The sequence below is a fragment of the Notothenia rossii genome (genome assembly GCF_949606895.1).
Source record: "Notothenia rossii genome assembly, chromosome: 7".
Taxonomy (NCBI): domain Eukaryota; kingdom Metazoa; phylum Chordata; class Actinopteri; order Perciformes; family Nototheniidae; genus Notothenia; species Notothenia rossii.
In genome coordinates, this window is record NC_136905.1 from 11,310,038 (window position 1) to 11,337,310 (window position 27,273).

General features: G+C 40.9%; 1 protein-coding gene across 7 annotated transcripts in view; it reads right to left on the reverse strand.

Annotated features, from left to right (window-relative positions):
* The window catches only part of map7d1a (MAP7 domain containing 1a), a 44,421-nt gene extending 25,987 nt beyond the window's left edge, over nt 1-18,434 (reverse strand). For all 7 annotated transcript variants that reach the window (XM_079691276.1, XM_079691277.1, XM_079691275.1 and 4 more), the window contains exons 1-2: nt 18,041-18,434; nt 1,135-1,338 (exon numbers count right to left, since the gene is read on the reverse strand). In XM_079691276.1, the coding sequence (XP_079547402.1) occupies nt 1,135-1,338; nt 18,041-18,110 (274 nt within the window). In that variant the 5' untranslated portion in view covers nt 18,111-18,434. The remainder of the gene's footprint in view (nt 1-1,134; nt 1,339-18,040) is intronic.
* Nucleotides 18,435-27,273: the final 8,839 nt, after the last annotated feature.

Below are 27,273 nucleotides of genomic sequence, written 5' to 3' on the forward strand. Positions count from 1 at the left end.
GTAAAGCGCTTTACAAAATCATTGGAAAATGAACTTGGAAGGACAAAAGGGAAATGTAGGTCAACTTTGGAATCAGCAGAATAAGGGCTTATTGCATATCTCTCTTAATTAGACCAGACAAATAAAAAAGTATATCACAAAAGTCTTGATAGCATTCCAAACTGGAAGTATTGGGAGTTATTGGGGGGGGGGTTATCCACATCACCTCTCTCTAAGGGACTAAAGACCATGACCACACTGAATGGATTAATGGATAAAGAATAAAGGGGACAGAGAAAAGAGGCTTAAACTCCAAAACCCCTCAAACATGCTCCTTAGAGTTTGCATGGGCTGCTAGCTAGAGGCTCCAAGGACTTTAAGTGATGGCATTTTGGAAAGGCTAGGGTGCAACAGACAGGTCAAACTAAATGCACACTTGGCTAGTCATTAAGCCCACCTTTAATTACAGACCATTGTGTTGCAGTATTAGCTATCTACTTACAGAGAAAGCTCATTCGTCCATAAACAAATTATATTCTAGACTAAAATCCTGGAGCCCAAAGGAGAGATGTTCTCACGTAACAGCTTCTGTTCCATGGGTTTTCCAACAACTGCAGCAACTCTATTGGATTTGGCTCCACGTCTGAAAGCATGTGGTCACTATACCTCAGATACTGAAGCATTACTTTACCTCAAGAGACCTGACCTAACTCAATCCCATTGCAGATGTAAATGCATCGTTATAAGAGCACTGCTTCTTGTAAGGCCAAATGTATGTATGTTGCAAATGTATTATCTTTTCAATTTACACACGGCATCTATTGCACGTCTGTCCGTCCTGGGAGAGGGATCCCTCCTCTGTTGCTCTCCCTGAGGTTTCTCCCATGCTTCCCTTTAAACTGTGGGTTTTCTCTGGAAGTTTTTCCTTGTACGATGTGAGGGTCTAAGGACAGAGGGTCTAAGGACAGAGGGTCTAAGGACAGAGGGTGTCGTATTGTCATACTGATATTCTGTACAAACTGTGAAGTCCACTGAGACAAATGTAACATTTGTGATATTGGGCTATATAAATAAACATTGATTGATTGATGTAGCTTTAAGCTTTAAGCAACTGATCTGTATACGAGTCAAACAAGTAGAGACATTTCTATTTACCTTTAGGACTTTTCAACCTGGACATAGGAGACGCAGGTGACCCAGGTGGTCGAGGGATGACGTCAGATTTTGTCGGTGTAGTCAATCTAGGGTCTGTTTCTTTCTTAACCGGAGACTCCATTCTCTCAGTGTCCATCATCGGGGGGCTGCTCTCGCCCTCCGGGTCAGGCCTGGTTGGGTTTGTGTTGAGATCTGAGAGGGGAGCTGTTGAAAGACAAAGACACAGAACAAAAACAAGTGAGTCAGGGTAAAAGGTGAGACAAGCGCAGAGACAGAAGCCAACCAGTCAGTCTTCATTCCTTTCACAACAAGGCCTGTGAAGTATTTTTGTGTGGGTGACGTAAACTTCCGCCATAGATGTATCAAGTGTGCGGGGTGGAGTCCATGGCGACAGTTTTCTTTTAGAAATTGCTCTTTTTAATAACTCACATTAGCACTGTCTGTGACGCATAATCAAACAGACCACCTCAAAAGAAACAATCTAAGCTCCTGTGTTTCTGTACAATGTGTCTTTCAGTTGTTAAGCAACATTATCTTCTCTAGGGATTACATCATTTGCTCAGAAGCACAAGATAATAAGCCTTAAGTCGGCCCCTCAAACTCTACGCCTAATACCATTTTGTACTCTGCGCGACTGATTTATCGACAGACTGACCTGAGCAAATGCCCTGACTCCCTGGCGGAACAAAGCACAGTAATTGCTTTTTGGCATCCTGGTGATTTTATTAAGATGAAATGAATTGATTAGTCAAATAAATCAGAGTGATCATCTTCTCAGAAATAGTCCCACTTCTTTTTGATGAAAACTACTTGATGGGAGTCTGTTCAAGTTGTTTTAATAAAATAATAGCTGGGTTAGTTTGTTGGGACAGCAGCTTCACTCACAGCACCATGACTCACATTTGGCACGCTGCTAAACTTGAATCTCCTACTCAAACATTAGTTTGCCCAGGCTTTGACGGCCAGACAAAGACCCTCATGGGAGGGACTCTTGGCTTTGTCCACTCAGCACTGTACCCCTGCGCTCCCTGCACACCCATGTTGGAGTACGGTTTCTTCTGCATAGTCTCTGGAGGTAAACACTGGGGCAACACGCTGTCAATTATTCAGACTTTGGCTAAAAACAACACAGACAGTAGGGGGCTGTCACACTGAGGCAGTGAACGCACGGAACATTTACTCTTCAAATGCTGCACTATTCAACAGTTTGCATAGAAGAGAACCAATGAGCAGCGAGACCAATGTCGTGCAACTTAAAAGACAATTGAGTATAGCTTTCTATAGAGTATGCAACTGTACAGGGTGTCTGTTAAGCCATAAATATCTTCTTGAGAACAACACGCAACACTTTTTATTTTGCTCTCGAGAGTAAGATATGCTGATGCCAAATAAACAGGTCAACATCTCGCTTCGACAACGACAAAGCTTAGTAATATTCAGTGTGATATCAGGTCTCATGGCAAAACAAATGGCTACTGATGAGGCTGAGTTGGACGCAGCCTGACGATCAGAGGGAACAGCAGTATGAGTCTATAAACCAGTGCAGCTGGGAGACATTGTGTTTCCCCTGCCGAAGCATGCCACTATTAAACAAGCATTCCCTCGGGCAGCGATGTGCTTTGACAGAGAGGGGGCATTGTTGAGGTCTCTTCATGGCAACGGGACAGCGGCCAAAACACTGCAATGACAGCGAGAGGAGGGGGGGGGGGGGGGGGAAGGAGGGGGAATGTAGCGAGATAAACAGAAAGCAGAGGAGGTGCAGTTCTGTGACAGGACTTTGTGGGGAGTGTGAGCAGGAGCCAGTAATGTATTCAGGGATTACATTTGAATTAAAATTGTTTACGACTGGAAAAAAACATCACAGCTAACTCTATTCAAAACCTGAGTAAATCCTGTTAAACTGCTGACATGTTTTTCCATGTTACTGAGTAAATTCTTACTAAGAAAACGTTATGCTTGTGCTACTACCCAGGTGATGGCTCTGTATGTATAATTTTACACCATTGTTTTTTACAAATCCCTAAGGGCTAGATGAGATTTGAGATGGGTTTTGTCTTGCTTCACATACATTCAGTGAAAGTTCCTCATGCACCTGAGAAGTCGAGCTAGGAAAAATAAGCTGACTGTCAGCACTGTGGGCGACTGGTCAGACAATCACTGTGATCTATACTGTCAATGATGGAGAGAATGGGAATGTAACATACTCTGCTATGTTGGTGGCACTGTCTATGAATACCAATGAAACCTGAAGCTCTCTGGAGGAAAATGGGATGGGAGCTGAGGGAGAGGACTGCTGCTGCGTAGCAAGGGACCCAAACAAGGGCTGATTGATGCAGCCCCCGACTGTCCGAGCTACGAGACCGCTGGGAGAACAGAGTGTACGATACAGGAAGGAAAGTGAAATGGCAAAGAATCATAGAATCTGAGCAAAACAAACTGCAAAAAGTTGTAAATAAATTGTAAAAAGACTGCCATGAGTTTCCAAAGCCCCAGGTGAGTTCTTCAAATACTCTTTATCCAACCTACAGTCCAACGTCTAAAGAAAATGAACTTACTTGGATACAAAAAGCAGCAAATGATCACCTTTCAGATTCCTGTGCATATTTGGCATGTTTGCTTGATAAACAATATTTTTTGATTATCATAACCATTATCGTGCAGTTATTTTCTGACGACATAATTGATTAAATATTTAACAAATTATTCCTGAATTAGTTTCAATCTCAGTCTGTACTTAAAAGGTACCCTGTGAAGTGCCAGTATGTTTCACAGGCCCCAACAATGTGGCAACAAAGGCAGGGAGTAAGAAGACTGAAAGACAGAAAACAAGGGCGTAAACAAAGCACAATTTGGAATAGAAAACCCAAATGGTTTCTGGGGAAATGAATACATTCAACACATTTTCAGACCTCAACAATCACAAGATGAGGAACACTGAATGTAAACATGACTTGTTTGTTTACAGGAAACCTCCATGGATCTACGTCAGCATAAAAGAACAAATGGGTTTGCTAAGTTTAGTGTCTCTGATCCGGGGACTTGCGCCTGTCCTGGGCTGACAGTGATGGGAACGAGTATATTTGGAAAACTGATTACAGAATCACACAGTGACCTCTTACAGCAAACAAGATTGGGACATTGTCATGTGGGATTTGAGGAAAATGCTTAAGTAATATTTGCACAGATTTACAGAATGCGATGACCAAATCTGTTCAGGACTCCATGAACTCTGAGGTCTGCCTGTTGTCATGGAGAAAAACATGATGAGCAATACTTCAGGCAAGCTGATAGCATAATCTAGTTTGCATGTAGCAAAGTGTTTATGTCTGTAATCATTCTGCTCCTATTATATTCTATTTTATTTTATTTTATTTACTTGTACTATTTGATCTGTTTTATTAGGCGCTTTCACACCGGAGTACTTTTCCCAGTATAGTTCTGATATAGTTCAGAAAATGTGCCTTCACACCAAAACAATCCGGAACTAGAACTTAGTTAATGAGAACCTTTTCACCCCCTTTCAGTCTACTTTCATGGGAGAAAAAGGTTCCCATTTCTGATTGGCTGGGCGGATTTCAAACCACGCCCCGTAAAACTCAAAAGCCATTTTATTTGCTCACATTAGCATTATTAGCATTAGCCCAGCGCACCAACGAAGAGAGAATAACTTATGGCAACACAAAACAAAACGTGGGAGCGGTGGAGTGATGAGCAAATGTCGGCGTTCTGGCAATTTACACCGGGGACTTCCGGCCGGGGACTTCAGGTGGCAGTATACGCCGTGAAGTTGTTTGCGGCCTGTCAGTAAACCCAAAGCAGAAGAAGAAGAAGTGACGTCAGCGGCTTCATTTGCCTAATCCACCCCCAGGAACTTATTCCGGTGTGAACGCGATCTGCTCTTTAGTTCATCAGAACTAAAGAGTTCTGATGAACTAAGTACGGCAAAGTACTTGGTGTGAAAGCGCCTAATGTGTTGCACTGTTGGAGGAGCCTGTGACCTAAGATTTTCATTGTCATAACTACACTGTAGCTATGTACACATGACAATAAAAGCCTTGATTACTTGGTTGCAGAAACAGGGCTATAAACCTAATTCCATTACTATATTAATACGACTAGAGATGTCCCGATCCGATCACGTGATCGGAGATCAGAGCCGATTACGTGATTTTCAAAAGATCGGAATCGGGAGAAAAAAATCGGGGATCGGGATTTTTCTTCTTTTTTTTAAATACTTTTTTTAAATTTTGTATTCAATGTTACAAAACAAAAATGACCATGTTCAAGTCTTAAAGTCATCCTGAGGCCTTAGTTTTGGTTTCAAATTACACAACATCATGTATGTGTTGCTTCTTTGGGGCTTGTTTTCATAGACCTGGTTGCTTATTTCTCTCAAATCTGGCAACAGAGTGGGCAGGGCGCAGTGTCTAATAGTAGCAGTAAGCTAACGAGTACTGATAAGCTTTATTTTTGTTTTGATCCAATGCTACACAACTGAACTGATCCAATGCTGCTGTGAAAGAAAGAAGCTATATCCATGTTGGATAAAATATCCAATTTAAATAAAAAAATAACCTTAAGGGACAACTTGAATGCTTTTTTTCCTCTTAATGCATTGCATAAAGATGGGATCGGGAAAAATCGGTATCGGCAAATTGTCAAAATCAAATGATCGGAATCGGATCGGGAGAAGAAAAAAAAGGTGATCGGGACATCCCTAAATACGACCCTAAGGCAGAGGGGTCTCTCAGTGTAACACTTGTATCACCTTCTTTCCATATTTACACTCCAGCCTCCCAGAGGCAATAAAGAGGGGACGACTCCGGCCAAAAGCCATTAGGCCACCCTTTTGTAGCATCACTTACATTATTCATATTCACAATCCAATGCATACCTACTTCCCCAGAGACGCTTGAGTCTCCATCAAGCCTGAACATGGAAAAACACTTTGCTGGAGCTTATTGTTAGAAGGCAAAGGAGAAACACAGGACAAACACTGGTCAGCATTTCAAAAGCTAACGTTTATTTTGAGGGACTTTGAAGGTTTTTCACGGTCCATTCCTTAGCTACTTCCATCGACAGCTCCAGGAAAAGGGATGTGCTAAAAAAGGTTTTACCTGAGTGGTTGCTTAATTTACTTGGCAATCCTTATTGTCAAGCGTTGTATTAGTACGAGATTGTACTAATATGAGGGTAGTAAGTAACTCAACATGTAGAGCCGCTAAAAGCAGTGATGTCATCGCATGGTTGCTTTGTTTTATCTTCCTATAGAAGAGGGGTATGTGACAGCTTTGAGCCCTCTCAAAGTAGGTCAGAGGAGGTTCAGGATCTTTCCATGCTGTGCGTGAACATTGATTGAACATCACACTGTCACCTTGCACCACTGCTTGGTTAACCCCATAATGTCTCTTCATGGGGCCCCTCTAGGTTTTAAACAAAGCCTCAGGCACTCAGTCGAGCTTTTTAAATGCAAAAGAGATACAATGGAATAAGATAAATGTAAAAGCAGAAATGGTAAAGAAGGAACCCCTGCTGAAGTGGGTGTTTGCATGCATGCATGAGCACAGTGTGGGAGCAGAATGGCAGGTTGAGAATCAGCAGGTAATTAGCACAGATTCACAGCACATTTCCAAGTGGGAGAAGCATGTCAGGTTAAAAATTGGTCTGCAATTTCAAATGTTTGCTTGGAAAAATACCCCAGGCTCTGCAAAGCTCATTGCACATTCACTTTCAGAGCGCAAGCACAAAGGGATTTGGTACTTTACAGTTAGGCTGATGACACTGAGTAAAGAACCACGTTAAAACTGGGACAACTGGTAATTCTGCCACACAAAATGTGATTTAGCTCAAATCCAATTTCACAGCATATTATTTTGTTAGAGCAGGTTATAAATAGCCACACTTCTGCTCCAGTGCCACGTCAAAAGACTTAGTCACCCCCCAAACTGCAGGGCACCCGAGCCTTTTATCGTTAATTATCTTAGGAAGGGTATGAATATGCATGTCCAAGAAATAATACATCCATTTGTTTAAAGAATGCATAAGGAACGGGAGCATATGTCCTTGGAACAGCATGAGGCAAAAATAATAGGGAGCACTTTTATCGACACACAGCTATACAGACTAAAGGATCAGACAAGGTTCAGACAATATAACACACTGCTTTTTTTCTACCTGATCATTCCACCTCAAAGGACACAGAGTCAGGGTAAGAAAAGCTTGTGTCTGCCACAGCACAGCACAACACATGACTCACTGTATGACAGAACCAGCAAACTATGACAGCACATTCTTATGATAGTGTGTGCACAGCTCAGGGAGGATACTTTCGGGTGAGACGAGCTCCAAAAAGCCACATCATTGTGAAACCGCTTGACACAAAAACAAGCATTCATCTCAGTGTGAAGTAAATACAAAGAGGATTTCAAATGATCTTGATGGTATGATAGTAATGTGTCATAATGGATACAACTCACAACTGCTGCTCATTCCCAATGCAACATCCAGAGGACCGCCAATGTCTCGCCGAGATGCAGTGCAGAGTACAAAATATAGGGCATGACATTAAATATTTATGAAGCTAAGAGCTTCTCTCTTGAGCACAACCTTCTCTGTCTCCTACCAAAGACGTGAGACGATGCTAAGTAGTGAATGCAAAGACCACCAACAAGCATAATCAGAACCAGAATACCTTTGTTAGTCCCACAGAGGGGAAATGCACGTTGTTACAGCAGAAAAAAAGCCACAGACAGCTTAATGTTACATAATGTATGGTACATGCATTACAAAGTATTAAAGCAATAAAAAAAAGTTAGGATATAATAAAAAATATATTAAAAATAAAAAGTTACACAATTTACAAAATACACATCCTGTAACAGTTCTTAGGATTTAGCAGCCAGGTATATATTGCACAGTTATTAACGGCATATATTAGGGCTGAACGATTAATCGATTTTAAATCGAAATCGCGATTTGAAATGATGCAATTATTTATTTGTTCTTCTTCTTGTGTGTCAGTCATCTACACCAATCAGAAGTGCTGTGCTCCACATGTACCAGCCATTGTTAACCAATCAGAAGTGGCCCATGATAGAAGGTGATAGACAGATTGATCCAATCACCTGCCAAGTATTTTTGAACTTCCGTTGGGTCGTTTAAAAACAAATATCGCAAATCGAATCGCAATCGCAATATTTGTCCGAAAAATCGAAATTAGATTTTTTCAAAATTGTGCAGCCCTAGCATATATATATATAATAGCACATAAATAAATGTTTATAATGCAATCATTCATACTAAATGCTAAATAGGCCTAATCTTACAAACCAATCTTGGTGAGCAGGGAGGAAATGCAGCACATTCTCTTGAAAAATGGAAATGAGGCAAACAAGAGGCGAGGAAACAGTGTGGGGACCCAGAATGGGAAATGAAAAGAGTGGAAAGGGAAAAGGGCGGCCGGCAACCCGTACAAAGAAAAGAGGAACTCTGGAAACGCACAGAGAATGGATCTGCATCTCATTTGGGATGGGCCAGAGGACTAATGAACTACCTCATCGCTTACCCCTCTAACCCGTCGCCCCTTCACCCCGTTGTGTCCCTCCTGCACCCAACGGGATGATGTAAGAGGGCAAGGGGGCCCAGACACACAGGAAGCGCAGTGTAAACAACAAGCACTGAGTCCGTGCCAAACCAGGCCCTGCGTGTGTGTTTAAAGAGCAAAGTTTTCATTAGATGTGAAAACAACTGAGGTCTACAACTTTAGAAGGGGGCCGAGATAAACATCATTAAATTAATCACACAAACCACACTTTAATAACACCAAGCTACTTTTAACTAGGGCTTAACATTATCCTTTTAATTATGCATTATTCTATTAATTAGGTTTCAAAGTAGTACTTTTGATGTACAAAATGTTTTGAAAAGTGATCATGAGAGAAAGTAAACAGTTCAAATTGAACAGCTTAATGAAAAATGGAAAAGTGGGCCTCAGAATTCAGAAGCTGGAACCAAAGAGTTTAAACAACTTAAGCAGCGTCCACACGGTGGCGTGCGTTGAAGCGTGCAGGCGGGCGTGTCTGAAACTCGACCAACAACCAATCACATGAATCTCCCGCCCCGGACACACAAGTACGCGATTTGATTGGCTAGATTTTGTACTGGCATATGATTTGATTGGCTAGAGCTTGTACTGGCATATGATTTGATTGGCTGACGCTTCCGTCGAAGCTTCAAAAGTTGAACTTTTCTCAACTTTTGAAGCAAAGCGACGGAACCACAATGCCGTTTTCGGCAAAGCGTGACGTCCCCCCATTCAAAGTGAATGGGAAGAAGCGTTGAAGCTTCAACGCACACCGCCTTGTGGACGGGCCATAAAATGTGTAATAGCTAATCAACATTTTGGATTTATTTTAAAGCCATTGAGATGATGTTATGATACAACTGAGAAAACACATGACTTATTTAAGTTGTTGGTCCGTCTACTTATTTACTTGATTTAACAATATTAATATTTTGAAGAAGGTCAACAGCGACTTCCCAGAATTAAAAAATAAATCCTCAAGCATTTCTTTGTTTGATGAATAGTGAAAACAACATTCAACAACATTGATTTGAACCACTCATCCGTTCTTCAAATAGTTGCACATCATTCTTTTTCAAAAGACTAATCGATTGCAGGCCGGGTGAATTAAGAACGGGTCGAGGATATCTGAGTCAGACTGGTGAAGCGTCTCATCGGGCTACAGCTGATGTCTGATTCATAATAAATGCCAACAGTACTTCTGCACAACAAACAACATAGTTGAAGTCACTCAAAACGACTGCATTCCTTCACTGCATGCCAATCGTCCGATGAATACCGATCTCTGTCAGTGACGGCTACAGTTTCAATCCTATCACCTGGTCCGGGCTGAAACAATGCCTGGCATTTAGCTGCTGCTGCTGGTGCTGCTCTCTCCTGCAGCGGCGTGAGCACCGAAGCCCCCGCGCTGATGAAAGCCTTCGTTTATCTGACCTAGCAGCAGCAGCTCCCCTGGGAACCTGCTTCTGCTGCGGCTACGAACATGCTCCAACATAAATGCATACTGTAAGTATCCTAGACAGCCGGGCCAGTGGCTGTGTCAAGGACAGACACATTCAAGCTTTTCTCAATGACATCACAGGACGAAGAGGGATGTCTGGGCCGCACAAGTTGCCTTTCATAACTGGAATGGGTATACAGACATACCAGACAGTCGCTCCTGGCAACCTTTTTCATATCCCCTTTGGGGGTTGGGAAGTGACAGCGTGATCTAATTTTCACTGGTCTCAATGGTGGGGTTTACTGGGGCTCTATCAAGGACCAATTGTTGTCAGAATAAGATTCAAACCATTTGATTTAAATGTAAGGCTAGTTAGTTTCCTCAAAATATGCCGACTTTGCTTGACAAAAGGAACAATGTTTCACAGATGCGTAAAAGCACCATGGTCAACTGAAACATTCTGCATACAAACAAAGGGTTTCAATGTCCTTTGATTAGCCAGGTAAAGCACTCCCAATGATGAATGTTAAGCAATGCAACTGCAAAGTATCACTAATCCCCTATTAACCTAGTTTAATGTCGTATTTTGTACAGGACTACAGAATGTAACACTATGTTGCTAAAAGGACGATAAATCTGGTGCAAAGGAGTAGAGTGACCCTTTTCTGCATAATTGGAATTAATTAGTAAAAATAGGTAAAATAAATGAGCAGTGACTGTGTGTGTGTGTGTGTGTGTGTGTGTGTGTGTGTGTGTGTGTGTGTGTGTGTGTGTGTGTGTGTGTGTGTGTGTGTGTGTGTGTGTGTGTGTGTGTGTGTGTGTGTGTGTGTGTGTGTGTGTGTGTGTGTGTGTGTGTGTGTGTGTGTGTGTGTGTGTGTGTGTGTGTGTGTGTGTGTGTGTGTGTGTGTGTGTGTGTGTGTGTGTGTGTGTGTGTCCTTGTCTCAGGTAGCTAACTGAGCTGTTCTTTGTCATTTTGCTTCAATATGGTCGTTTTCGTAAACATTGCCTTAAGCAAAAAAATGAGGCCCATGCTGTAATTGTGTGTCTGTTCAACATACAATTACATTCAGCAGGTATCATTAACTCAAAAACCCAGAACCTCTCTGCTGGCTGCAGGGTCCAATCATAGGTTTCCTAATCATAGGTGACTATGACGATGCCAAATGTTCACCCTCACTCCCAGAGCTCCAACCCATCGACAACAAGACATGTCCTATATGCCTTGATCTTAACATATCTCAGAAACCAGGCATATTAACTGAAATGAAATGGGTCACACAATAGATAGAGACATAGGTACACCTGCCAGGGAATGTGTCATGAGATCAAAGTGTTAAATGCCCTTTAGCTGAACAGGGTCTAATATTAGCCGATAGGTCTGGTGACAGTAACTGTAACGCAGAGCAGCCAGACTGGGATATTTACAGACTTGGTGGAGGCGGAAGGAACAAGCGACATGGTCCAAATCCAGACTTCCCTCCTCTTGTCCTTCCTCTAATGTCCCGGGGAGAAGGGCAGTACAGCTGACTATATTTAGGCTAAAACACTGCATTGAAGCCTTCCTTTCGTGTGACACAGTGAAGAAACAAGACAGAAAGGGGTAAGGAAACCAGATTCCTCCCAAATAGCACATGTGAAGATTTCAAGGGCTTCTCATGTTTTATGAAAAAAAGAGCAGGGATTCGAAGTAAGAACGGCATGTTTACTCTGGCAATCAGTGACTATATAATTTCCCAGCTGCTGTGCAGCATCTTGGATCTTGGACCAAAAGCCTTTATTCTACCCTTTTCATTATTGTCCCACTGTCTCAATCTCTATTTGTATTTAATGCATTATGTAAAACTATTTCATTTGCGTAAAGTGAACAAAATAAGCCGTTCCTTTCCATGTTCCAATGATTTGAACAACCTTCACATCTATCTGGCTTCATTATGTTGTAGTGCAGTCAATGTGTTGATCTGTTCGTTTGTCTTTGAATGAATCTGGCCATTTAAATTATTAACGGAATAGTTTGTCATTTGGGGATTTTGCTTACTCGCTTGCTTGTTAAGAGTTTATTGAGAAACAAGTCATCTTAGTTTGGCATAAAGACTGGAAACAGGCAGTAACATCTAGTAGGGCCGCTCGATTATGGCAAAAATCATAATCTCGATTATTTGGGTCAATAATTGATATCACGAGAATAAAAAACGATTATCCATTTACTTTGAAACATCCATTTATTGAAAAAAATGTGAACAGTTTGTTATTAACAGTTGATTACCCTGAACTTTATAATTCAACTGAAAAACCAATAAAAAAAATAATTTAAAAAATAAATAGAAATTGTTTTCGTAATCGTCGCAAGCCAAAATCGTAATTGCGATTACAATACGATTAATTGAGCAGCCCTAACATCTAGCTAGCTTGGAACTGTCTAAAAGGTAACAGCATCTGCCCAACAGCACATCTTATGCTCACTTAGAACTTATATCCATATAAAAACCAAAGCATCCGAAAATATACCGCTATTCTTTGAATCCCTTTCGTGCCGACTGGGCTATTCGGAGAGGTAATATGTTTTGCACCACACATTTGATAACACACATGATAGTACCTCAGTTCAAAGTGATCACAGGTGGTCCTTGATAAGTCATGGCTTTCTGAATGATCTACTGTATTAAATATCAAATGGTCTTGTTATAAAGGAAAAGACCAAAGGAGCTGAAGAGATGAAGACAGGTCATACATCACTAATACATTTTTCAAACACATTTTTTTAAAAGCCAGACACGTTCTTTGGGGAAAATCTGAAGTTACAAATGTCTTTGGCCTATTTTAGAGGCGACTGTAGCCCCCGGTCATTTTCAGCGAGACTAATTACACGTGTACAACGGTCTATAGAAAGTGAGGGAATGACTATAGTCAGCATCACAATGCATAATGAACAAGTCATAGAGAACATGAGATTATAGCAATTAAATGTCATTCATCAGCATTTGAGCGACATGAGACAAAACGTATATTATGGCAAAACCACGCAAACATTACTCGTTGGAGCTACCATGTGGTTTGAGTTGGTTAGCGGTGGTTCAAGGGTAGACAAGTTCAACTTTAATCCTAACTGAATCCATGTTCTCAGAGTAAACACTGTAGTTGTTAAAGCACCTCACACACCTCAGAAGATGCATGCACACATTGACTTCTCCCAGTAGCCATTTCCTGTTAATAATGCAGAGGCTTGAGAGTTAGCTCACTTTGAGTGCGGGTTAATGGGAAGGCTCTCTACATTATTAGCCTTTCCAGAGTGCTGGTTTAGAGATCTAGACTACCTCATGAGAGGTCAGTGTCTGGGCGGTGTGATTTACACCATCTGGGTGCTACAAAGTGGAGCGGCACTGACATGATGCCTCCTTTATGTGGGGAGTTGAAATATGGAGAAGGCAGTTCAATCATTTGTATTCACCTGTAACTTTACAGTATGTCACCTTCTTCTGGTGTTCGTCTGTTTCTAGTATATAACTTCAGTCTTCTCTCGTTTGTAGTTCATATTTCCTCGGACTGAACAGGAAAGTAGGATACCCCCTTATATAGCGCTTTACATAATGATTATGGTAATAAACATGTATGCAAAAAGCTTGCAAATATGTGCATAATCCAATATGAAGTCTTATTGATACACAATATAATCTCGTTATAAGCGCGTGTGATATGAACATAGTTGCATATCAATTGTCTGCTTTGGGTAATGGTTAGTGACATGAGTTTTAGCTCTGTATTAAAAAATATTGGATTTGAATAGAACAGTGACTATGTGTTTTAATTTCCACTTTAAAATACAGAGTGATTGGGACTGCAGTTCTATGACTGTCATCAACACAGTTCAATCTAATATGAACAGCCTAAAACCCTCAAACATCTTGAAAGCTGCAACTCAGCTCTTCAGCCCAAGTGTTTGTTTTTTTTAAATCTAATGAGCTGTAGTACAGAGGAGCCAAAACAACTGAAAAATGTGACACTGTCTAAAAACTGCACTGTAGTTTCAAGCAGACCAGACCGCAGCAGTGATGGCATGACTTCAGTCGATTCTTTGCGACTCAGATGTTTCTTTCCCCTTCTTTCTTCAAGGTACAAGGCAAGTCCCTTCGATGAAATGTGCTGAATGTGGGCTTTGAACAAATCTGAACATGCAGGAACTGGGAAGCTCCCAGTCTCCTATACCAACAACACTGCCTGAAATGGCTTTAGACGAATAATCAATTAATCTAAACAGTAAAAGAAAAGTTGAAAGGTTGTGGTAACTGTGTTTTTTCAATTTGCAACTTTAATCCTTTTAGCCATGCTTGCCTTGAAAAGCCATTTGACTGACAAAGTCATTTCTGATTGCATCAACAAACAGTGAATTAAATGGATTATGCAGGATGCAGCCCACACATTGGTTGGTCTCCCTTTGTGTTCACCATGAGATTAAAAAACAGCGGGAACAGTGGGATGAATTTAATTTGTGTGAAGATGTCTTCCATTTGACACAGAGATATTCAATGCTAAATGTCACTGGATAAATGTCTCCAAGCTTCAAATCTTCCAGCCCAGAGAACAGTACATCCTGTTGGCATAACCAAGAGTGTTGCTTGACCTGTACAGAAAGACTCATATCTATAGTTACTGAAGGTGTGCAACAATTTTGCGATCAATGGAAGTAAATAACCCCGCTCATATTCAAATCAGACTTTTCATAAAATATTCCAAACGTGAGGGGTTTCAGACGTCACTTATTGAATCGTTTATTTTAATAGGTGTAACAGTTGTAAATATGCAGTGGGGTTTATTTGTAAATCATTTTGTATAATCATACAAATTCTGTGTTTTATATTAAGTAATTCTGTGTTCTTCATTTATTAAATGTTTAATACTAGACAAGGTCGGAGATCAGTGGGGTCACTGTGCTCAGGAGGTTATTGTTGTGAGGACTCCCCCCCTATATATTGTAGGGCTGCTCAATTGATCGTATTTTAAATCGCAATTACGATTTTGGCTTGCAACGATTACGAAAACAACGGAATCTAAATAAAATAAAAATAAAAAATGTCATTGGTTTTTCAGTTGAATTATACTTAACGTTCAGTGTAATCAATTTTTTTTCAATAAATGGATGTTTTCAAATTAAATGGATAATCGTTTTTAATAATCGTGATATCGATTATTAACCCAAATAATCGAGATTATGATTTTTGCCATAATCGAGCAGCCCTAATATATTGTGTTCCTCACATTTCCTCTTCCCTTTTTGTAAATGTTCCAAGTGAGAGGAGGCACTGTGAGGGAAAGCGAATATAATACTGATTTGTTATATCTGCTGTCAGTGATTAAACGGAGGTCGTCTCAACTGTATGCTGGCTCGCGTCTCGTCCATTAACAACACAAAACACAACGCAGAGACCGCTTAACCACAGCGGTTACATAGGGACAATGCACATTCATATGTTTCTGTAGAACCTCTCAGCAATCACTTAACCAGCGCATTGCTCATAACTGAGCAAAAACAATGTTTGTTTGTGCCGTTATCAGGTTTCGTCACAAGTCAGTGAATCTAGGAGGACCCATGGGATCCTGCCCACTGCTAATTTACAAAAGACACACAGCCCTCTCTCCAAAAATGGAACGTGGTTGCATATATGTGCCAGATTACATAACAAATTCTGCAGTTGAAGATGCGTAGCTGTTTCTGTTCATTACAGTGAAGGCTTGAAAACAAAAGCTGCAGGATTCTCCCCTATCCCACACAATAGACAACCTACGCTGTGATATGTTCCCATGTCAGTCTGCTGAGGCTCTATATCCGCAGTATTGCCGTGGTGAAGTCTTTTTATTGATGAAAAAAGCAAGTTTGCATAATGGCACATTAACAATATAAAACATAGCCTCAGTCTCTTCTACACATCCTGATTTAAGAAATAAAAATATATGAGTCGTGTTATATACGCCTCGAGGGTCTTATTATGTAAGAAAAGGAAAATCTTAAGAAGGAAAAAGGAAAGTTTCTATTCCTCTCAGCTGGTCGCAGCTTATCTGTTCAGGTACGGAGATTAAAGAGTGCGACATAACAGAGTGGAAAGCACGGACAGAAGAAAGCCTGCATTAAGAAAAGAGGGATTAGAAGATCTTCTCCATACATCCTGACAGAAGATTTCCCCGATGCTGGGCCTGGCTTTCAGCAGCTCCAGCCAAAGGGCTAGTTTTTTTTAAAGCGGGACAGATCAAGTTAGCTTCCTCTAATGCCTGAAATGTCTTCAAAGGTGAAGAATATTCAAGAAAACATGTCTTTTACCAGAGATTTGTAATGATGGGATGCACTCCTCCTTCCGCTTTGTAATATGTGCATAATGCCTTGGTATTATAAAAAGTTTAAAATCTTCGTCAAGAGCAAATAATGAGATAAAGGGATATTCAGAATGTCATTATAACATAGTACAGCTGGGGGAAATACCCAGCTGGAGACAAAGGTTGATCTTTGAGGTACGCACACAGAGTGTTGGAACGCTGATGACCATTTGACCACTGATAAAAACACCTTTTGACCACTGATAAAAAAAACACATTTTGACAATTTTCAGTAAACATGGGAAGCACAACGGTCTAGCTGACGTTCTCTAGTCTACATGACATGAAACAAGAGCCATGTCAGTGCCTCTGCCATGAGTCACAACACTGACAGCCCCTCCCCGCTTTATGGTCATGCATATGTTATGTTATTTAGAACATGGCTGTTTTAAAGACGTTACAGTCGACTGGTCAAGATTCCCACGAAAATGGGTGGAGACGGTCTCCCTTGCTGCTTGATGCAGAGCCAAAACAAGCTGACCTCCCTCCAAGAAGCCCCCTGTCAGCAGGAAGGAAGTTTGGTGTTGTCAAAAGGAGGAGGTCACATTGTGTGTCCTCTTCTATTTCTAGATGCTTGTCATTATACAATGCCTGCATGGAGAGTCGAACTTTTGAACCGATGTTGGGTGTAGGAACAACTTGGCAGGTTTCCACCATGGGTATTTCATTTAGTCTCAAACTGAGACATGTGTTGTTAATGGATGGAGCACACTTGGCAGTGGCCTTGATCACAGGATCACATTTTTGTAATTGCACATATAAAACTGTAACTCAACCAGATTTGGCCAGAGTGTGAGTTAGACTTTATATTCTGCACTTTGATACTGAGCATCAACATTTGTTTTTTGTTGATGCATCTCTGCACCAGCTGTATGACTACACCTGTGCTACAACAGCCTCAGGTAAAGTAGCAGCAGAGAGGAGAGTGGACGGGATGCAAGACCGCCTATAACTGCATCATGTTAGTAGTGAGCTAAACATACGGAGGGGGATGGGGTGGTCCAAGTCAGATTACCTCATCTAGTGCAAATTGTGTTGTTATAACCCTGAAGGCTGAGCTCAGTGCAAAGAAATGGCAACATTTTCTGTAAGAGACAGCAATCAGTGATCAGTTTATCACCAAACCGGTGTTGTGTTTCCTCGTCAAAACGGTCAGCAAACTGTTCTTCATCATCATTAATACTTCAGTGTCACTCAGATTAAAAGCTGGTTTGAGGTGTTGGGGTTAAACTTGTGGACAACAGAACGGTTGCATTAGCTTTATGGTGTGTGGATTGTCTGCATGCGCACCTCCTAATGGATTATTCATAATGCATCAGATAAATTCATCCCGGAACACTCTTCATTTATCCTAACCGCAACACTGTTTATCAACCTCTCAATGAGCCAGGCAACTGTGAGTTAACTAGTAAGACACAACATGTTTGTTACAATGTGACAAAGGACATGAATGACAATGCACTCGTGCCTCTTTTTCCAGATTAAACTATTGTTACATTTAACTACAGTGAAATAAGACTTACATGTTGCTCCTTGTAGGGTAAGTTCCTCCATTTCGGCTGCAATATCCTTGCTTTCTGTTCTTTTGTTCATTCAAACATGCGAGTTTCGGCTCTTCCTCTCCAGCAGTGCAATCATTCCTCGGGCAGAATGGGGGGGAAACTTGGTGGAGTCGCTCCAGCTGCACCCGAAGTCCTGAACGGACCGGCAGGAAACCTCTCCAAAGCGTCCGGATAAACCAACGATACGACACAAAAAACAAAAAAACAGCCAGTACCCGCCTGTTAATGGAGGCACTGGTGGCTGTGGCTGCCGCTGAGAGAAGTTACATACAAAGGTGTCTAGGGGAATTTAGGAGAAATAAAGCAGGGGAGGAGGAGCGAGGGAAGTTTCTCACTCTCCGACACACCACAGCTGATGCTCTGCTCGCACGTATGGTCCCTCACTGGCCTCAGAGTCGGACTGTACCATTACCGAGAGGGGGGAGCGGGACATACCTTTAGCATACATAGTCAATACTAACTAGAATAGACATTGTGTAAGACGGTTACAGTAATTACTAACTACTGGCTTGCTTACATTATTATATTATGGAAGACTGCATTGATATAAACAGATATTGTATGTGAAAAGAATACTTGTTCCCCTCTGTTTTAATCGGTTCCTCCACACCTACAAACAACTACAATGCTCTCACACCCAGCCAGTTCATAGTTCACATTATAAATCTTCCCCTTGAAAAACATATATTTTACCAGTTTGCTTGTTATATTGTCTCCAACAATAGTCTAAATTGCATTAAGTAGACGTTTGTCCAGGACATCCTACACCAAGCTGTTCTCTTCAGTTTGATTTAGTATGGGAAGAAGTTGAGATTTTAGTATCTGAAAGATAAATGCATCAAATCACTGTCTGTATCCTACTTTTGTTGAACGTTTAACATTCAAAAGTTATTTTTAAAAGTGGATGCAATGTGTCAGCAGAACAAGTATTACTCTCTAGCCTACAGGCATGTTTGAAATGTATGTCTGCTGTTTGTATTTTGAAATGCTTTGAATTTGAGTTTCCCACTCTCTACAACTGATACTCTGTTATTGATTTGTACATGTATCATGTTATTTCAGTATAACGAGAACACTAGATTTTCCTGTAAGCCAGGTTTTATCTTTTGTATGATGGATGTGTTAAACAAGTTACTCCACCCAAGATAAAGCTACAATTGAGTCATCAAATTCTTTTTTTTTTTTTTTTTTTCTCAACCCAGTTAAAAAGTATCACAGTGTCACTCGTCTACCACCTGTAGATTTCTTAGAGCATCTGCCGAGGTGGGGACTGGGCCAGGGGCTGATCGGCACGCTTGAGAGGGGACACCCTGTCAAAAGGACCCCAGTGGAGCTCTTTTGTGCAGCTGTTGAGTCGTGTTCCCCCAAACCCCCAAGAGCCACCTGTCACTGCAACTGGAAAGTGGGGGATGTGGAAGGAGGTGGGGGGTTGGGTGTATCCTGGAGTGTGTGGTTTAAAGTTGTTGGCAAAACCCGAAATAGATTGTTTAATGTTTGAATCAAAGCCGAGGTTGGATTGTTATGACATTCTTCTTAATTGACCTTGATCAATTCACACTATGATTCAAATCAATGTTCTTTCAAAGATCCCAGTCCCCCTAAAATAATGATGGGCTGTTGATTCAAGATCTATCTGTAATTTAATCACAGTACGGCATGGTACTTAATCTACTTTTAAAAATAGCAGTTCAAAGTACATTTCCATTCCTTTCAACTCGAAAAGATTGAAGAAGAACAGGAAGCGTCTTTGAGTGCAAACAAAAGATCGATGGCTTCATATCTTATCAAAAACTCAAGACCACACAAAAGTTTTGTTTTTTTAAAGACAAAAGAAACCATTTTCTTTTTTGTTGTTGTGTTTTGTTAAAAAAAACAATATGACCTAAACAGATCATTGAGCCTAAAAGTTGTTATTTCATAGAAAGGCTAATGGTAACATGGTAAAATCTGTTGGACAAATAAATACATTGGTTGTGGTATCGTTGTTTTAATCTGTTGTATTGTGAAAAAAAAAGAAAGAAGAACCAATTTGAGTTTATGATAAGAGGGCTGAGTCTGACATGTGGTGAACAGTGATGTACGCATACAGTACAGCCAATTCCCACAGGAAAATCAACTTTAATGAAGAAAGATTAAACTTGATCGCTCTTAGAAATGATTTTATTGCTTTTTATAAATAATATTGCTCACATTTTAGGTAAATGCAAGAAATGCAGAGGTCATTAACATCTCCTTAACCTTTCAAGTGCTGTGCAGACGCATGTTTTTAGATCTTTTGTGCTGCATCTTAAGCAAATGCATTGAAACCCCCCATCCATTCATCCTTTTTATACTCATCTCTATATCCAGCTCTTGAGCCAACACGTGCACACACTTGCACTGAACACCTGTGCACACATGCATACTACTGTTGGGAGCTTGAATTCTTGTTTATTTTAACCTTAGGTCCAAAATTATATTAGGCACAAACAATTCTGTTTACTTTCTGCAAAATATAAAAAATGCAATACATTTGCACAATGAAATTCATAGCAAAATGTATGTATAAAGAAAAATGTCAACATGGTTTATATAATTTTTTAAGCAGTTATACTGATCTTACACAATAAACAACTATAGTTTGATTTGAAAATGGAAGGGATTTGATATGATTGAGCAGTCAAGGCAAATACCAAAGCAAACATCTATATAGCTAATGAGTTTCTTTATAATTTATATCTTACCAAAAAGAAAATAACCTTGCCTTTTTGAAAAACATGTGCAAGTGTTACATAAAGCATTACTATTCAACTATGGGAGCAGGTGCTTGAGCCAGCAGTCCGATAGGAAAATGAAATGGCTCTAGATAAAAGCATGCCTCAAAGTCTTGAACATCACCGTGCCATGCTGTGCTAATGAGCCCTTCAAGGTAAGGTGGATTCAAATAGGAGACAATAACACAGTCATCCTCCATTAGCAACATTTTGTGCTGAAATGGTGCATGTGCTCTCAGAGTTTTGTAGAATGAAACAGTTGGTGATAAAGACACACATTAATGCGTCATAGGGCCTTTTGTGTATCTTTCTACTCTAATACCACTTGCTCCATTTATTGCTTAGAATTCATGAAAAGTTCTAGACGCGATATGTGAACCTATGTCTGTCCAGTTGTGAACCACCTGTGTGACCTCACTGCACAGGAAGTAGAGGCTCATATAACCTTCCCTCAGTGGTCAAGAAAGGACTCGATTTTTAAGCTGCAGCTGCACTCCTCACACACATACACACGCACGCACACACACTCACTCATCTTATTAAATTGCAACTGATGGCCGTAAGCAGCTCATTCTTTGAAGAAAAAGACAGTTAATTAAGAAAACTGGGGGAAAAAGAGAAAACAAAAGTCATTACTACTAAGAGGATGTGATTGCATCAGTAAATAAACATCCCCAAAACAAGGGGAACCGACTGGAGAGATAAGAAAGCAGAGGAAGAAAGCCCCAAGGAAAGGAAGAGGGAGTTTGGATCCAGTAACAGACTCTACCAGACAACTGATACCAGAGTACAGAGGGGTGCCGCTGAGGGTTTATCTGTGTAAAGATATTCTGACGCCTGATGTCTCTCTTTCTTTGCGTCTCATGGGTACTGAGCTGTTTGAACACCAAGTACAGGAAGTCCAACACTATGAACTAAACAGAAACCCGTTTGATTGGATGGCCAGGTGTTCAGGAGAGGAAAGAGCATTGCAATATCCTGTACCTAAATGTGGATATGCTCCCAAAAAGCAAATACACTAATGTTATATGACTCTCATGTCACCCGTCTTTGTTTTACTGTAAAGATATTCCAATTTACAATCTAATAGTTGGATTAAAGTGTGCATATTGTAGGATTGTTCTGAAGTTATTTCTGGTTACCTCTCAGTTGGTTTTGCATTCCCTCAGATGATAACAATGCTTTAACCATATCCACAGCCAGAGCTTCATCCACTACCAATAGGAAAAGCCTTTGCAAGTGTGCTCACGGCCATTGGCATGTCGGAGCTCCAGCTCATTAAAGGGCAATGTGTAGTTTCAAAAACAATTCTGACGGTGACCCTTCAAAAGAAAAAGGACAAGCAGCTAATCTGCACTAACAAGCGTTTCTAGCATTGTTCTAACAGCTCCCAGAACATTTTTCACCAACACTTTGCAAAAGAAAAACTCTTATTGTTCTGTTCCAAGAAGCATGGTCATCAACAGCTTTCCCAGTGAGTGTAGAGGTCAGCCACTGTGAATAGCAAGGGTAACCCTCAGCCTGCTAATGAAACAACAATAGCAGGAATGTTCTGAGTGTCCCTATAGAACATAGAGCCAGCCTATGTTTTAGACTTCTGAATACACTATCACTGCCTTTAGCAAATGGTAGCATTGAGGTAGCAAGGGTGGCGTAGCATTAGGGAAGGGTGGATACAAGGCTAATTAACTCTGATGGATTTACTGCAGAAAAATGATTGTTTGCACTTGCTTCCTCTATTCTATAAGACATCAGCAACGACGGGTTTGCACATAACATTTCAATGACCTGTGTTACAGTACATTTGCTAGTTCAGTTTGTCAGGTTCAGAAAGCAAAACACAATTTTGGTTACGTCAGTGTCTCAACTCAGCAGGGGTCAAAGGCCAACTGCACCTGTAGGGAGGCTTCAGAGTCTTATAATTAACGATCGTCATGCCTTTTGTTTCCTGTAGTGTGATTAAATCACATGTCACACTGAAAAAGTGTGTGTGTAAGCACGGACAGAGAGGTAGGGAAAGACAGAGTGTGGGAGCGTTCACTGTTTCTTTGTGTTTCTCTCTAGGGTGCTGGGAAAAAGAGCAGTGTTTAGTCTGAATCATATGAATTTAGACCGCCTCTCATTGTGGACTGGGATTTTGTCTTGAGCTGGGAGGTATTGATGTATTGTAAGTGTAACATCAAAGAGCCTTGTAAAATGTTGTACTACATGTAGATAAAGCACTGTTATGTGGAGACGTCTTCTACATTGTTTTGTGAAGACCAGAGGATTTAATCGGATTAAGTATCTTTCATTCCACTTCTGTCTCTCATGTTGGAACTATCAAAACACACAAGTAAAAGATCATTAACCAATTCCTCCAGCAGTTTTGTACTATATTCTGGGGGACAAATTGAAAATAATGGTCAAAACCGAAGCAGCAGAGGGTCATTATGGGTCAAGCCCCCCAATGTTTTTTTACATCCATGCATCCATTACATCATGCATTCATAATTAAATCATTTGGGTTATTTTTCAATTGTTGTAGAGCTCCTACCAACGCCAAATGATTGAGACATTATATTGTTCTCACATACTAAATATTACTCACACATAAACTGACGTTGATGTTCAAAAACAACTTATTTGAAAAAAACACCAATATAATATTTGTTAAAGCAATTAAATGGCTTTTAAATAACGACATTGTTCATTCCAAAATGGTCGATTAAACAGCAGAAAGCATTTGCTGTGTCCAAGGTCAACCCATTACGTAACTGAGTCTGTTCGTGGATATGTCAGGTCGAATTTTAAGGTTAATTACTTTAAACTGCTCTCCATACGGCATACAATGCAGACGGTAATTAACACAGCCCACCACTGCTCATAAACGCCTCTTGCACGGATCTTCCTTGAATTTTTTTTCCTGGCCTCTCCAACAACAGGTGGCATTGCCAGGGGCTTATTTCGCCGTCTTGTATGAGGAATGTGATTCTGCAGCAGTATGTCTCAAACAGCGGAGGGCCTGGCAGACCATGACGTAATGGTCTAAAAACGTGCTATCAGTTAGAAGCAGGGCCAAAACACGTGGAGTTGGCTCCTCTCTCCGCTCACCCCCGGGGCCCCTCTCTATTCTCCTTTTTCTCGTCTCTCTCTCCCGCACCCCCAGCCCCTCCACCTCCCTTCTGCTCCACCGCACTCTCTGTTTATGAGTGCATGAATCGCTCCATTTCACTATACCCAACTCCCAGCCCACTACCAATCCCACAACTGCTTCAATAATAGAAGTCCCCCCTCCCTGTGCTTTCATTTCCATGACAACTCACAATGAGGATAGAGAGAGAGAGAGAAACAGAGAGAGAGGGAGAGACGGAGACAGAGAGAGAGAGGAGGGAAATAGCGGAGCTAGAAAAAATGTGAATGAGAGGTAGGAGTGCCTTCCCTTGACTTCTGTGTCCATTTGTAAGGATGGAAACCTTCACCACCAGACAAAGTTTCAGTGAGGTTATTAACCTGGCCAAACAAGAGAGCATCAGCAGCAGCAACGCTCTGTCATCATGAGGCACCGTGCTCTAGTCTAGAGCAAGCAAGTTAACTTAGAGCTTTATAGTGCTCATAAAAGAAGAATCAAAGTGCTTTACAGGGGGAAAAGGAAAAAGAAGAGGCAGATAAGAGAACAACTTCAAGTCTGCAACCACGCCAGCAGCTTGGTGGCTTTCTCACAGATGCTTTGTTACTACGTTTCTAAACTTTCTCTGGTTGTATTAAGGCAGAAAAAATGCTGTCAGCATGTCAACATGCTAACAGTGACAATGCTACATGACCAATGAGGGCACGCGATGAGTTTGTGCACAGATGGAAGGCTGACAGGCAGGTAGGCCATCCAGTTATTTTAGCCGGGCCGGCTAAAATGATTGGTCGTGCTTTTTACAGTAGGCCTACTACGGCTTCCACAGATGAAATCTTTTTATGGATTTTTTGTCAAAGCACTTCAGATATTCATTGCTATCGGGATGTTAAGAGCATTCCATGGAATATAACAAAAAGTGTATCACGAGCCGGTTTCTCAAACTTACCTACCCCACCTTTAAGGGAAATTCAGGGATCACTAAAGTAATTACATTGTTTGAGAATCATTCATGTCTGTATCATTTTTTAACCAAATATTTGGTTGGTCTCTGGATGATTGAAAAGTTTGACCTACTGGCAATAATATTTTGTTAAAATCACAAAAATGTAAACGTCATAGCGGCACTAGTGGAAAAGTGAAAGGGTTACCAAACTAGTTTTCCATGCTTTTTTCCTCAAACTTGTATGAAAGTCTATTCAATAGTTGTTGTACAACAATCTGGAGAAAATTGGAAGGGGGGACACAGACTAACAATAACATATTATAAAAGTTATATAATGCAATATACTTTCCACTTCTAATACATGGGTGCTAATTCATAAACTTTAGTTACCTTTGGAAAGGTCTCAATAATGCTAAAAAGTCAAAGTTCAGTCCTCTGTGATAGAAAACATTGACGCAGTGTCCTATGGATGGGTTCTCTCCCGAGTGTCAGAAAACACAACAGAGATAACAAAAAGGGTGAAAGGTCTTGAGGTCATGCTGCAGTGAAGCTTTGTCACACACACGTACACACATGCTCTTTACACATGCACACACGCATAAGATTAGTTGTTTTAATTCACCTCCCTGGATTACAGGATTAATGCTATATGCCTCAGCACTTGTGAGGGAATATTTCTGTCCAGCTGTGACCATTAAAGCTGTCCATTAATTGTGTCAGTGGTGTATCGCCTTTGGCTGCTATTTAAAGGCCATTCTTTTTCAAAGGTTTAGTGGAACAAAAGAGATAACATGACATTAGTAGCTTGCAATTTATCTCTTAAAGAAAATTCCTTCCTCCTTCTGAGGGTGATAAAGATAACAAAATTCCTCTGTGTCCTGAGGGAGACAAATACCGCAGCCATGTATTTGGCAAAACATTTCCTAAAAACATCTGTGAATGACAACTACTCTATGTAAACAACTCCTGACCAGTCTGAAGCCTCTGTGAGGTAATCCAAGACGAATTCATACTATTTATGTACATGTCGAAATTCCAACACAGTATCAATGTCATCAACGCTCAGGGGAGTGACAGCAATGCAAAGAATGCTCTCATTATCTGCTCTGTGATCATGTTGCACACTTGTACTGTGGTGTCAAAAAACTGTATGGCAGGGAGAAGAATTAAAGCAAGAACATAATGAGGGGAATGGCAATGACCTGATACGTGTAGTAAACGTGATTACCTGCAGGCATTTACACATGTGAGTACACACTTCATACCGACCTCAGTATTAGAAACACAGCCATCACCTTGTCAGTTATTTTACATTATGAAATAAATATCAAAGAATAAATGAAAAAGCACTCGAAGTGATGGTGCACTCAAGACTAGAGCCACTTTTGATGTATCAGAGTGGAAATAAAAGTCTGATTCATGCTGCAACCTCACCTCTGCATTTTTCATCAAATCAAGCAAGAAATGGCTATGCGTGTTGCCGCAAGTTGAGACCAGGACAGTGGGGTGACCCGTCCTATAGGAGCTGGCAAGGAAGAGAGGATGAAATCAGTAATCCCCGGGGTTCTGGGCCTCCCTGTGTGGCGTCCTCAATCTCCCCAAGAGTCTGCCAAAATCCCCCCGACAGCAGTCCTCGTTATTTGCCTATCAGTGGCTTAGCCTCACCCCCAGACAGAACAGAGGGATTTACTGTAGAATACAAGCGAGTATGAACAGAGAAACAATAAGGATAACACAAACAAACATTCCTTATATAGAGATACATAAACCCCCCAGCCATATGAATAAGACTAGAGAAGTTAATGTCTCTGAGAAGTTAAAACATTTGTTTATGATAATAGAATAAAAGAGAGCTTTAGGATAACATTTCAATTGCTAGTGTAAACAATGAATACATAATAATAAAAAACATGGAGGCATTGGAGGCGTGTGGTGCAGTGGGTTGTGCGTTGGTGTTCGGATCAGGGGGTCACAGGTTCAAAACCCCACTGCAGTCAGCATGTCGTTGTGTGCCTGGGCAAGACACTTCACCCCAAATTGCTCCTGTGGGGATTGCCCACAGTGTTGAGTATGGAAGTTGCTTTGGATAAAAGCAAGTGACATGTAATGTAATGCAACATGGGGACTGTAGGATAACATTTCCATTTCTAGTGTGAACAATGACAAGACACTGTAACCTTGACAGTCCTCTCACTATTATAAATAGATCAGTTTCCTACATGAGCCACGTTGACACTGACTCAGTGGCGTGCACCATTATGTCTGATCAAAGCTAAAAGTTTGCATCCTATTAGCCGGACAATCTTAAAGCTATTGTGTTATAAAGCTCATTAGAAAAAGGGGGACTCAGGGGGTTGCACTCACATTACATTCAATTATCTGAATTAGG